Source organism: Chiloscyllium punctatum, chromosome 6, assembly GCF_047496795.1.
Source record: "Chiloscyllium punctatum isolate Juve2018m chromosome 6, sChiPun1.3, whole genome shotgun sequence".
Lineage (NCBI taxonomy): Eukaryota > Metazoa > Chordata > Chondrichthyes > Orectolobiformes > Hemiscylliidae > Chiloscyllium > Chiloscyllium punctatum.
Window position 1 is genome coordinate 76,816,809 of NC_092744.1, and position 12,556 is coordinate 76,829,364.

Genomic DNA, 12,556 nt, shown 5'->3' on the forward strand with positions numbered 1-12,556 from the left:
AATATTTGATGCTGCATATGACAAACTGCAGGGAGAGCCGTGAAAAGCTACAGGAAATGACTCAACTGGACATGTCAATGTGTATACCATGCTGGTATTATCGTTGTATATGATAACAATGTGTGGGGGTAACTGCTTGCAATCTACAGTCTTAAGCCTCAAGTGCAGTGGTTAAAAAGCTGTAATCTCAGTGAAAGAAACAGTTTTTAATTATTGCTTTCCTTCAATCCACATACATTCGTATTCACAAACAACTTTAAAAACAAGGAATGAGAGAGAAAAATCCATCATCAAAATCTGGGATATCTTATTTATTTTGTCATTGTTAGTCAGTCGTCACGACAGATGATATGAGGGCCGTGCGTTCGTGACTACAAATGGTGATAGTTGAGGTCCTGAGATCACGTTATTTTTAAACTGAAGCACTTTTTACTCAACTCTTATCAAAATAGTCAGGTATGGTGCAAACATCTGTATAACAGTGAGAGACTGTTGTAAAATCAATACTACACAACCTAACACAAAGAAGAGGGTTGATATTTAGCAAAATGAAAACAACGGTTCTTAGAGAACAACGTGTAACAGTGACAACACTTCCCATTCGGTTCTGCAGAATGCCAGCAGGTATAGCTCGATAAGGAAAAAGGCATCATCTCTGCTTTCACACAGGTGGGTAATCTGGGGCAGCAAAAACTATTTGGTATTCAAACAAACGTTGTTAGAAAACTCGTAAGATCTCTGAATCAGTTCATAAGTGGATTATTTGAAACAAAAATAACGTGCTAGGAAAATTCTGCAGGTCTGGTAGCAACTTTGGAGACCGGAGAGAGTTAGAGTCCAATATGAACTGTCTTCAGAACTGAACATGGCTGGCAAGTGATGACTTTTTTGTGGTAGATATGGGGAAATTGGGGTGGGGGAGGAGGGGGAGCAAGTGGGGCACACAGCAAAAGGTGTCCACAGCAAAAGATGAAGGCAGTGATAATGTTAGTTAAAAAGGAGACAGATTTTATACACATTTTGATATAAATGAGTTGTAAACGTTAGCTATGAAAAGGAGATAATGGATCCGGCTTTGCTAAGAACAAAGCAAATAAGACCCAGCTAAGGGCGATGTCAGAAAAACAGAGTACAAGAGGTAATGCTTTGAACTAAATATTGAGTCTAAGAGACTACAAAGCTTGTGTTGAGCTCAACTAGAATACTGCAGCAAGTCAAGGATATAAATATCAGTATAGGTCCAAAATGGTTTATTAAAACAGCAAGCAACTGAATGGTTGGGGTCATTCCTATTTCATTCTGTTTCTATCTTCAGATGCTGCCAAACCCACTGAGCTTTTTCACCACTTTGTTTTTATTCCCATTGTCCAGCATGCAGAGTACTTTGTTTTCATTTCCATAAATTATTTGGCCTCATGTGGAACTCGCATATAATTTCCCTAATAGATCTAATACTGGTCCCAAAGTCAGGTAAACAGAACCATCCTGGTACCATAGAAGCAGATGGCCTCCCATGACTTGGGTGGTGGTGGGACTATGGGGGAAGGAGGAGAAGGGGGAAGCTTCGAGACTCCTGTTGCCTTTGAAACAATGACCATTGGGAACCCAGTGTTTACTGATTATTGACAGCATTAGAAGTTGCTTGCCTGTGAGGACCATCCATGGGTGTTGGTTGCGAGGCCCAGTCTGAAACTACCAAGTACATAGATCAGAGTTGGAGGGGTTCGCTTTTAAAATTATCCTGTAGCAATGGTATACTTACATATCAAGTAAGCTAAATTTCATTTTAATGCAAAATTACAGGGAAAAGGCAGCAGGTGGAACTAATTTTAACATGTTTAGAGAGCCTGTTGGGCTGAATGGTCTGTTATAGTACCACAATAACTCTGTGATATGGAATTTTTTTTTTCACTCTTGACCTTGAGACATGCTCCAATTCCCTACAAAAGCCATGAACTAAAGGCCTGGTGTGTTGTTACTGACCTAGGGGCACTGTACAAATACAACTGCAGCAGCCATGTAAAGTAAGTGGGACATGAAACGGGTCAGGTTTCAGGACCAGAAAGAATGAGCAATGATGAAGACGGTCACTGAAGAGGTTTATGAAAACGGCTCAGAGGACGAGCGTTTTGTGGGAGCAGATCACACAAGTTGAGATTGCTCTCCTGAGAGCAGAGAAGACCAAGAGGAGATTTGCAAGAAATACGGGAGGTGGAATAATGAAGTATAAATTGTTTGCAGTGACTGAAGATTCAATACCCAGATGACAGAGATTTGAGGCAAAGGAACAAGCGGAACATTTTCTCATGCAGTAACCGGTTAGGATTTGGAATACACTGCTTGATAGGGTGGTGGACACAGATAAGACCCTAAGCCTTCACAACGGAAATGGAAAAAAGCACTCAAATCTGCAGGGAGCTGGAGAAGGAACTGACTGGATTGCTCATGAAAGAGTAATTGCTGGCTCAAATGGGCTGGAATAGCCTCCTGTGCTGCATTGCTCTTTGATTGTTTACAGCTGGAGATGAAGCAGAATTCAGTAGCTCTGTAGTCAGGGCTGCTAATCTCTTGTTGATGTTAACAGTCATAATGCCATCCTGCACAAGGTGAAGCAGCAGCTCTGCATGAGAAGGAAAGAGAGCTTCATTGTGTTAAAAGGTTAGCTTTTGTGGGGAAAAAGATAAGGTGGATGACTAAAATGTACCAGAGTGCGCACTTGCTCATTGTCTCATTACTGCCCAATTTTGCTTCACAATGTACTGTAATGTAATTAGGGTCTGAGCAACTATCCTCATGTCTGTTTCTGCAAGAGAAGGCACTGATAGGAACCACCACTAGAAGGTGTTGGACAACAAAATGACGTGTCAGTGCTTGTACTGAAATGAGATGTTACAGTAAAACATTTGGAAAAGAAATAACTTTAACTAGGATTCAACCAACAATAGACCTCAACATCAGCATGAACAAACGAGGCGACAATAACAGTATATAAAACAGAATCTTGAACTCATTAAAGACTTCCACACATTACAGTCTGGGATGGAGGACTTCAAAACCCTTCCCTGGCATCTGGTTCTGGATGTTATTTCTCAAAACTACCACCGTCTCAGACAAGAGCGGCCGCAAGCCAGTCTGTGTACAGGCCTTTCTCCTTGCCCCTTCTATCCATGCACACGTTAGCATTCCAACACCAGCAGGTACAGAGAAATGTTGCCAAGTCATTTCTGTTCTGCCAAGTGATTGAGTGGCGAGAAAAAGTTTTTTTTAAAAAAAAGAATTGGTTCAGCTTACTAAACAGAAGAGGCAGCAGCTCCACCATTGGGTTATTGGAGACAAAAATAAAGGATCTCTGCTATTGTCAGGTGCACGGACGTTTACATCTAGGAGTGTTGGTCAATGGCAGGTCGGCAACTCGACAAGATCAGATGAGAGGAGTAAGGAAATAAAAGTTAAGCATTTTACTTTTAAATTTCTGAAGTGTCCTGAGGTTGTCCCATCTTTTCCCCTCAAGATTGGCAAATCCTCCTGGACACCTGTATTCACCTACGAGATATTCTCATTGAGGCGGGGTCCTCATGTCAGTGCCTGATGGCGACCAAAATGATGGTGACATTATCCGCAGAGCCCCGGCGGACTGCCTCACTGGCCAGTCTGTTACAGGCAGCTTCAAACTGCACGTCCTGTGCCGACTTCCCTGGCCTTGCAGTCAGAGTCTTGTCCTGTGGGTTGACACAAAGACCACCCGATGGAGTTACTGTTTTACAACTCAGGTAAGCAGCTGATACAGACAGGTTCAAGACAAGAAAACTCCTGGGGGCCCAGTTTGGTACCTTCTGTGGATTTGAGGGAGTAGGGTACGCATTCGCTGATTGTTACTGCTGGACAACCGAACCATACAATGCTTGGCTGAAAACCCCAGGAGCATCCTTGTCCTTTGGTTGTCTTACCAGAACACTGGCTGCGAACTGGATGGAACTTATTACCCTATTCAAAAGTGTCTAAACATTATCCAGTATGTGTAACCAAAGAGTCACCCCGCTCCATCCAGTTTTGGAATTTAAAGTCACAGTGGTAGCCCGCATTAAAACTGTCCTTGGGATTCAGAATGGAGAGTAAGAAAACTTGTTGTCTTTCTAGAGATTCCTGCCTGTCCAGTGACACCTGTTGTGTACATGAGGATGCTGACTAAATTCACAATGGGTGTTGGGACATTATCCATTAGGAGTATGTATAATGTGCGGGCACTTTACAAATTAACGTAGAGAGCTGTATGCTCCTGGAACAGTCAGTAAGCTGGAACATTATCCATCCTTCTGACCCCTGCCTTTTCTCATGCCTCACAAGAGACAACATGCCAATGAAGGCAGGTGAAGGAAGTGACAAGCAAGGTACCTTGTGATTTTTGAAACATATGGGGGGATAGGCGGTTTGACTCTCCTGTTCAGCATTTCCAGCACCCACACTTTCTGACAACATTCAGATCACTGCAGTTGCACAGCTTATAAAAGATATTGGTCATGATCTTCCAGGCATGAGGAGCATAGGGCTGGCTCGATGGAGTAACTGCTCACTACATTCATACTATTGTGTTATGTCCACCACAGAAAGTGGATGCTTCAGTTCTCACAGAATCATAGAATCCCTACAGTGTGGAAACAGGCCATTCGTTCCATCAAGACCATGCTGACCTTCCAAAGAGCATTCCATCCAGACATCCCTACCTCATCCCTGTAACCTTGCATTCCCATGGCTAATCCACCTTGCGTGCACATCTCTAGACAGTATGGGCAATTTTGCCTGGCCAATTCGACACAGGAAATGCAGGGTTACAGGGATGGGGTAGGGGGTCTGGGTGGGATGCACTTTGGACGGTCAGTGTGGACATGTTGGACCGAATGACCTGCTTCCACATTGTAGGGATCCTATGGGGCTGGGTAGAGTTGAAGTAAAGTGTAATGTAAGTGGGAAGGCCTGGAGTGGCAGGTTGGGGAAGCACCTGCTGCTCAGACAGGAAACGATCTGGAATGGCCCAGAAAGGGCAATTGCTGGTGGACTGGGAAACCTGAAGCTGTTCAATAAGCAATCTGCAGGGACGTATTGGCTGGAGGACGTGACATATCAAAGCCTTCATCCAACCTGCAAAACTTTACAAAATTCACCAAAGGAAAGCACACCACTGATACACCAGCAAACTGTACCTCAAGTATTGCTGAAACAAACTGAACAGCTTCCTCTGGGGTGAAAGCTTTAAATAATCCATCACAAGCCAGGAGAATAAACCTGTAAAGAAATAGAGAGAAAAAAAAAAATCACACAGTTGTCATAGGAAAGCATTGTTTCAGAAGCAGTGCCGATTTGTATTTGGACGAAAAGCAGCACAGCACATTTCCCTACGGTTTACACTTTCTTTGGGTGGTGGCTCCCTCTCCAATACCTCAGTCATTTGACCACTATTCATGTCTGAGCACTTCGTGCTAGAAACTGTACCGATGGCAGCAGAGCCCAATTCTGTAACAAAAACAGAAGTTGCTGCAAAATTGAGCATGTCTGACAGCATCTGTGGGAAGAAAGCAGACTTAACATCTGGAGTCCTGTGACTCTTCATCAGAACGGATAGCAGCTAGGGGAAAGAAAAATGGTATTTATGCTGAAAAAAAGTTGGGGTGAATGGATAGATGGAGCCCAGAGAGAGAAAGAGACAGAGATATGAAAGGCACAGTCAGACAAGGGCATTATGATCGTAGGGCAGGACAGAAGAAGGTGAACAAGTAATAATGAGAACTGGGAGTAAGAGAGAATGGGTAGGTTGTGCTGAAAGCAACCCATGTCACAACAAAGGCTGGGTGAGAGGACCCAATTATGTCTTTTATCTCAACTTATTACCACAGGGGGCAAATTCCTCAGCCACATTTGAACTGGGAATTGGCCACTAGAGAGAGGACCTAATGCAGAACTGTTAGTTAGCCTTTAATGACTATCTCCTTTAAGTATACCAAGCATTTAGAGGAGATAAATGGAAATGACCATTATTTCACAATTATTATTAAATGCATCACCTCAATCATTCCAGTCATGAGACATGCAAAAGAACAGAATAACACAGTTGGTGCCAACATCTAAAGATGAATTTTCGATGAAGTGACAAATTTCTGACAGTGAAAATTTTAAGGTGATATGCGCAATGGATGCAGACGTTCAAACATTTTTAATGCAGAGGTACATAGATGCTTGAAAGATTTAGATATGTAGGATTGTAGGGTTGAGGTTAAAAATCAGATCAGCCAGGATCTTACTGAGTGCTTGAGTGACCCACTTTTATTCCTTGTATGAGTATTATTGAGGCAGGGAGGCAAGTTCACACTCTTAGACAGCGCAACTTGTGACTGAAAGGATTCTAGTGACATGGTTAGAAATGGCTATTATCTGGTCACGTCTCTAGAGAATATCCAATCAACCCTGCTGGAGAAATCTGCCTCATGTTGTGGGTGAAAGAGGAGGAAACAAAGAAAATGGGAACAGCAGTGTGCTATTGTAGCCTTTGAGCCTGCTCTACCATTCAATATGATCACGACTGATTATCCTACTCTGTATTCTGTTCCTGGGTGGGGAAAGAGGGTAAATGAGGAAACTGTTGAAATCCACATTTATCCCGTGCGGTCGCAGGGTCCCAAGGCAGAATATGAGGCGTTCTTCCTTCAGGCAGAGTGTGCTAACGATTTGACGGTGGAGGGGGCCCAGGACTTGCATGTCCTTGGCAAAGTGGGAGGGGGAGTTGAAGTGTTCAGCCACGGGGTAGTGGGATTGGTTGGTGCGGGTGTCCCACGCCTCATATTCTACCTTGGGACCCTGCAACCACACGGGATAAATGTGGATTTCAACAGTTTCCTCATTTACCACCACCAGTCCTCAGACCGCCCACCCCCCATTATCCCAGTGCCAAGCCTCCAACTCGGCACAGCCCTCCTGACCTGTCCATCACCTTTCCCATCTATTTGTTCCACCATCCTCTCCGACCTATCATCTTCTCCCCCGCCTTTATCTACCTGTCACTTTCTCAGCTACCTTCACCCCCAACACCACCCCTGTGCCATATATCTCTCAGCCCCCTGGCTCCACAAGCCTCATTCCTGATAAAGGGCTTATGCCGAAACATTAATTCTCTTGCTCCTCGGATGCTGCCTGAGCTGCTGTGCTTTTTCAGCACCACAGTCTCGACAATGTTTTGGCCTCAACTGCTTCCTCTGGTAGAGAATCCACAGACTCACCACTCCCTTCGGAGCACTCCCTTCATTTCAGCCCTAAATAGTCTACCCTTGTACTCTTAGGCTGTGATGCCTGCTTCTGGACTTCTTGGCCAACGGGGATATCCTTCCTGTTTTGACAAGTATAGGCTAGTAAGAATTTACTGGTTTCTGTGAGATTCCCTGGACCCACCCACAATCTTCTACAATCGAGTCAACGTTAACTGATCTGGAGTCTCTTCATACATTGATTCCTGGAATGACAGGAATCAGTCTGGTAAACCTTTGTTGCACTCCCTCCAGAGCATTTTTCCTAATAAAAAACAAAGCAAAATTGCACATAATACTCCAGCAAATCATCTTGCCATCATAGTCATAGAAATATACAGCACAGAAACAGACTCTTCAGTCCAACTTGTCCATGCTGACTAAATATCCTATATACATCTATTCCCATTTACCAGTATCCCTCTAAACCCTTCCTATTCATATGCCCATCTAGATGCCTTTTAAATGCAGTTATCCATATCAGCCTCCACCACTTCCTCTGTAGCTCATTCCATACACGCACCAACCTCTGTGCAAAAAGTTGCCCCTTAGGTCCCTCATATCTTTGCCCTCTCACATTAAACCTATGCCGTCTAGCCCTGGATTCCCCATGTCAGGAAAAAGACCTTGCTTATTTATCCTATCCATGCCCCTCATGATTTTATAAGCCTCTATAAGGTCATCTCTCAGCCTCTGATGCTCCATGAAAAACAGCCCCAGCCTGTTCAGCCTCTCCCTATATTTCAAACCCACCAATCCTGGCAACATTCTCATAGATCCTTTCTGAATCATTTCAAGTTTTATAACATCCTTCATATAGGAAGGAGACCAGAATTGCATGCAATACTCCAAATGTGGCTGAAGCAATGTCCTGTACAACTGCAAAATGACCTCCCAACTCCTGTACTCAATCCACTGACCAATAAAGGAAAGCATAACAAATGCCTTCTTCACTATCCTATCTACTAAGACTCCACTTTCAAGGAGCTATGTACCTGCACTCCAAGGTCTTTTTGTTCATCAACACTCCCCAAGACCTTCCCATTAAGTGTATAAGTCCTGCTCGGATTTGCTTTTCCAAAATGCAGCATCTCGCATTTATCCAAAACTCCTTCTACCATGCCTTGCCCATTGGTCCAGCTGATCAAGACCCCATTGTACTCAGAGATAACCTTATTCACTCTCCACTACATCTCCATCTGCAAACTTACTAACCATACCCCTATGTTCACATCCAAATTATTTATATAAATGACAAAAAGTAGTGGATCCAGCACCGATCCTTGTGGCACACTGCTAGTCACGGGCCTCCAGTCTGAAAAGCAACCCTCCACCACTACCCTTTGTCTTCCAGATAGATCCATATCCAAATGGCTAGTTCTCCATGTATTCCATGTGATCTAACCTTGCTAACCAGTCTACCAAGAACAACCTTGTTGAACGCCTTACTGAAGTCCATATAGATCACATTTACTGCTCTGCCCTCATCAATCCTCTTCATTACTTCTTAAAAAAAATCACTCCTCTCTGTACTTGCATTCTTACCTTCAGTGACTGGTGTAACAAGATACCCAAGTTTCATTGCACCTTCCCTTTTCCCAATTTTATTGACAGATACATCACATATATCAACAGTCAATCAACTTGTCCAAATCACAGTGAAGCATCTCTACAACTCCTCTGTTCACACTCCCACTCAGCCTTGTTTATCTTCAATCATGGAGATATCATAGTCAGTTCGATCATCTAAATCATAGATATATATAAAATGAAAAGCTGAGGTCCAAGCACTAATCCCTTCAGTACCTCACTGGTCACTGACAGTCACTCAGAAAATGACACATTTATTCCTTTTGTTTTGTTTTCTGTCCGTCATCCAATCTCTATCCACATCAGTTAAGTAAATTCACCAGACGCCCAGAGGGCCATAGGGCTGCTCTCTCATTGGAGAGAGATGACTGGTTGTACACTGTTGGTGCACTACCATCAATCCCATGCACTTTTAGTCTCTTATATAGAAGATGATCTTCTGAAATTAAGTAAATCACATTCACTGATTCCTACTTACCAGCTCTATAGTTACATCCTCAAAACATTCTAATAGGTTATAAATTAGTGCTGACTCTGTCCAATTCTGTTACTGTTTTCAAATGGGCAGAATTGGCCTAGCTTGATGTATGGCACAATTACCATTTACTTTGTTGTATTTGCAAATCAATTTAAGAACCATTTCATTTTTTTTTGTTTGTGCAACCATTCCTCCTTTGACAGCATAGTGAATGTCAAAGGTAGGGAGATAATGTGGAATCAGACAGTATAAAAGAGGCCCTTCAGCCTAATTAGTCTGCACTGTCAAAAAATTATTTAAATCTACATCAGCTCCACTCTCCAGCAACGTGCCCCATAGTCTTGAATGTTATGACATTTCAAGTGCTCACCCAAGTACTTTTTAAAGATTGACCATGATGTTATTGGTAGCCAAGCTGGCTGCTTTATGGCTGGTAAACATGCTTTGTAAGTTAAAATCGCATGAACAGAATTACATACATTCAACAGCTAAGTTTAGGAATCTGACGATTGGTTTATGTTCTGAATTGTCTCAAGTTTGGTAATGGACCACATGCCATATTAAGCTTCTGCCCAGCCTCCCATCCCTTGCCCCTGTGTAATTTGAACAGCCATTTCCTCGATGTGTAATCTGCTCGATCTGAAACAGCAGTCACAAACATCAACAGGCTCCTGCCACAGCAGGGCGTAAGATGATTATCTGGCACTGCCTCGCAAGCAGGTGAATGAGTCCCATATTTACACTTTAATGCTAAACCCAATTGAATGAGCAACAGAAATAGACATTTGTTGAGCCCGTCACTGCACATCATTTGCTGTCATGAGGAAATCCACAACAACTTGATGAGCATAACAAGGTGAGGAAATACGGGCTGTGCTGATGTCTGGTTGAGACAGGCAAGATAATGTAGGGCTCCCATCCATTCTCACTCTCCTTTTCCCCTTTCCTCTGATACAGAGATTAAGTATCTGATATGACAAATACTTATTCAACATGTTATGATGCTGTAGCCACAATTTATAAAAGGGACTAAGAATTTGATTAACTTTAAAATGGTTGGTGTATTTTTCTTTTGGCTCCCTCCAGACGCTTGGTGCAGTGTCTTGGAAGTCAGCATTCCTCTTGCAACTCACTTAAATCACACCCTTCACACTTGGGCCTAGCACGACTCGATTCTACCTAGGTTAATAGAGTAGTGTAGAATAGTAGATGCAGCCTAAGGATGGGAGCTCAATCCCGAAGGCAAGTTGTAAAAATGAATAAATTAGGCCTTCTAGGCTGACACCAGAAGGAAAATGCTGCAAACAGATATCCGAGACCTCTTGTGTGTGCATTCATCGATGCCTTTAGTGAAGACAGTACTTTTGTGGACTGAAATGAGAACCCCGGCTTTAAAACAGTTCTTTCAGGAATTGCTGCATGTTGTGAAAAGTAAGTAATCTGACACTGATGGTAAGCATTGTACAAACAGCAAATGTGCTGACCACCATGATGAACATACGGATCATCTCTGCAATCCATAAACAAAAGCCACGGCACTGTCTTCAGCCTTCCTTCACTCATAACCTACCTTTCTGTGAGCTTGAAATAAAAGGGGGAGATTATAAGGGGATTACAGTTGTAATTTGCAGTGATGTATGCCAACAGTTTATAACTGTTTACTTGGAGCTACAGTGTAATTAATTCTAACAAATAGTACTTTTTTAAAAAAAAAGTAACCTGGATCTGAAAAATCAAGTAAATTAGGAAATTTTGTGTACTTAATTTAAAGTCTTTAACTTTTGTGACCAATCCAGAAATACTGGGGCTTGATTTCCAGTGCACTATCCCAGAGTTGTGACCTGCTCTTACCTGGTCTGATCTAGAGGCGAAAGTGAGGATTGCAGATGCTGGAGATCAGAGTCACGATTAGTGGTGCTGGAAAAGCTCCTGCCCGAAAAGTCGATTTTCCTGCTCCTCGGATGCTGCCTGACCTGCTTTGCTTTTCCAGCTCTCGACTTTGACCTCAACAGCTTAATGAACTTGGTAAGTACTTTAGCAAACCATTTAACAGCATAAAAGAAGCACGTCTTGAAGAGTAGTATTTTTAAAAACCATGTCCAATGGAAGTAGTAAGTGATTAGTACTCAGAACTGGGAATCTGGGTTCATTGCTAATGCTTGTTCTGAGTCCAAAAGACAATGAAACCAACTGTAGCAGCACAGTGGTTCAGTGGTTAGCACTGCTGCCTCACAGTGCCAGGGACCCAGGTTCGATTTCACTCTCAGACGACTGTCTGTGAGGAGTTTGCACATTCTCCCAGTGTCTGCGTGGGTTTCCACTGGCTACCTCCCAGAGTGCAAAAATGTGCAGGTCAGGTGCATTAGTCTTGTGAAATACAGGGTTAGGGTTAGGGGACACATGTGGGTGGGATACTCTTTGGAGGGTTGGGATGGACTTGTCAGACCAAATGGCCTGCTTCCACACTGTCGGGATTTTATTCTACTGATGCTCATGCTTGCTAACTTAGGAAATCTCAAAAAATGAATATGAAAAAAAAAAGGTACTTTTTCTTTTGATCCTCCCCTCCTAGTTACTTCTGTCATTTTGGCTTCCCCGCATTATGTGTACTCCCCACCCGGCAGTCTTGGGCAGTAGGCTGCCTTTCCTTATTTGAAATAGACATTGCCTGGCAGCTAGGTGGACCAAAGTTACCTGCTATGTCACTTCAGCTTTCAAGTTGCCTCTGTCCTGTTGCAAGTTGGCAGAGGCTGCTTCATAAATAAACAAAATGCGAACAACGCTGATCACTGCAATGTCATCAGCAAATACGCCTCCTAACTTGACAGCAGAAGAATTGTCATTAATGAAGCAACTAAGAATGGTAAGACTCAGACAATTCCCCGAGGAACTCCAAAAGTAATCTTCTGGATTTATGATTTGCCTCTGATAACAATGACAATCTTTTTTTGTGTCAGGTATGATTCCAGTCATTGGGAGATTTGACTTTAGTTTTTCTAAGGCTATCTTAATAGGAAGGGCAGCTATTCTTGCCCACTCTTCTGGCACTTCGATCTTGCGTCAATTTATGAATCAAAAATTTATTTATATCTGGACCAAAACAATTCTTGGGGAATCCACACTGAGGTTTACCGACAAGGGTATTGGTGAGTAGATGTTATTTGATGTTATTAGAATGGGAAATGAACCAAGGACAGTA

At 42.9% G+C, this 12,556-nt stretch overlaps 1 protein-coding gene across 13 annotated transcripts in view; it reads right to left on the reverse strand.

The window, feature by feature from the left end:
- Positions 1 to 292: 292 nt before the first annotated feature.
- Positions 293 to 12,556, reverse strand: part of ilkap (integrin-linked kinase-associated serine/threonine phosphatase) — a 52,948-nt gene continuing 40,684 nt past the window's right edge. For all 13 annotated transcript variants that reach the window (XM_072572995.1, XM_072573003.1, XM_072572998.1 and 10 more), the window contains 2 exons: positions 5,199 to 5,280; positions 293 to 3,719 (listed from right to left, as the gene is read on the reverse strand). In XM_072572995.1, coding sequence (XP_072429096.1) covers positions 3,579 to 3,719; positions 5,199 to 5,280 — 223 coding nt within the window. In that variant the 3' untranslated portion in view covers positions 293 to 3,578. The remainder of the gene's footprint in view (positions 3,720 to 5,198; positions 5,281 to 12,556) is intronic.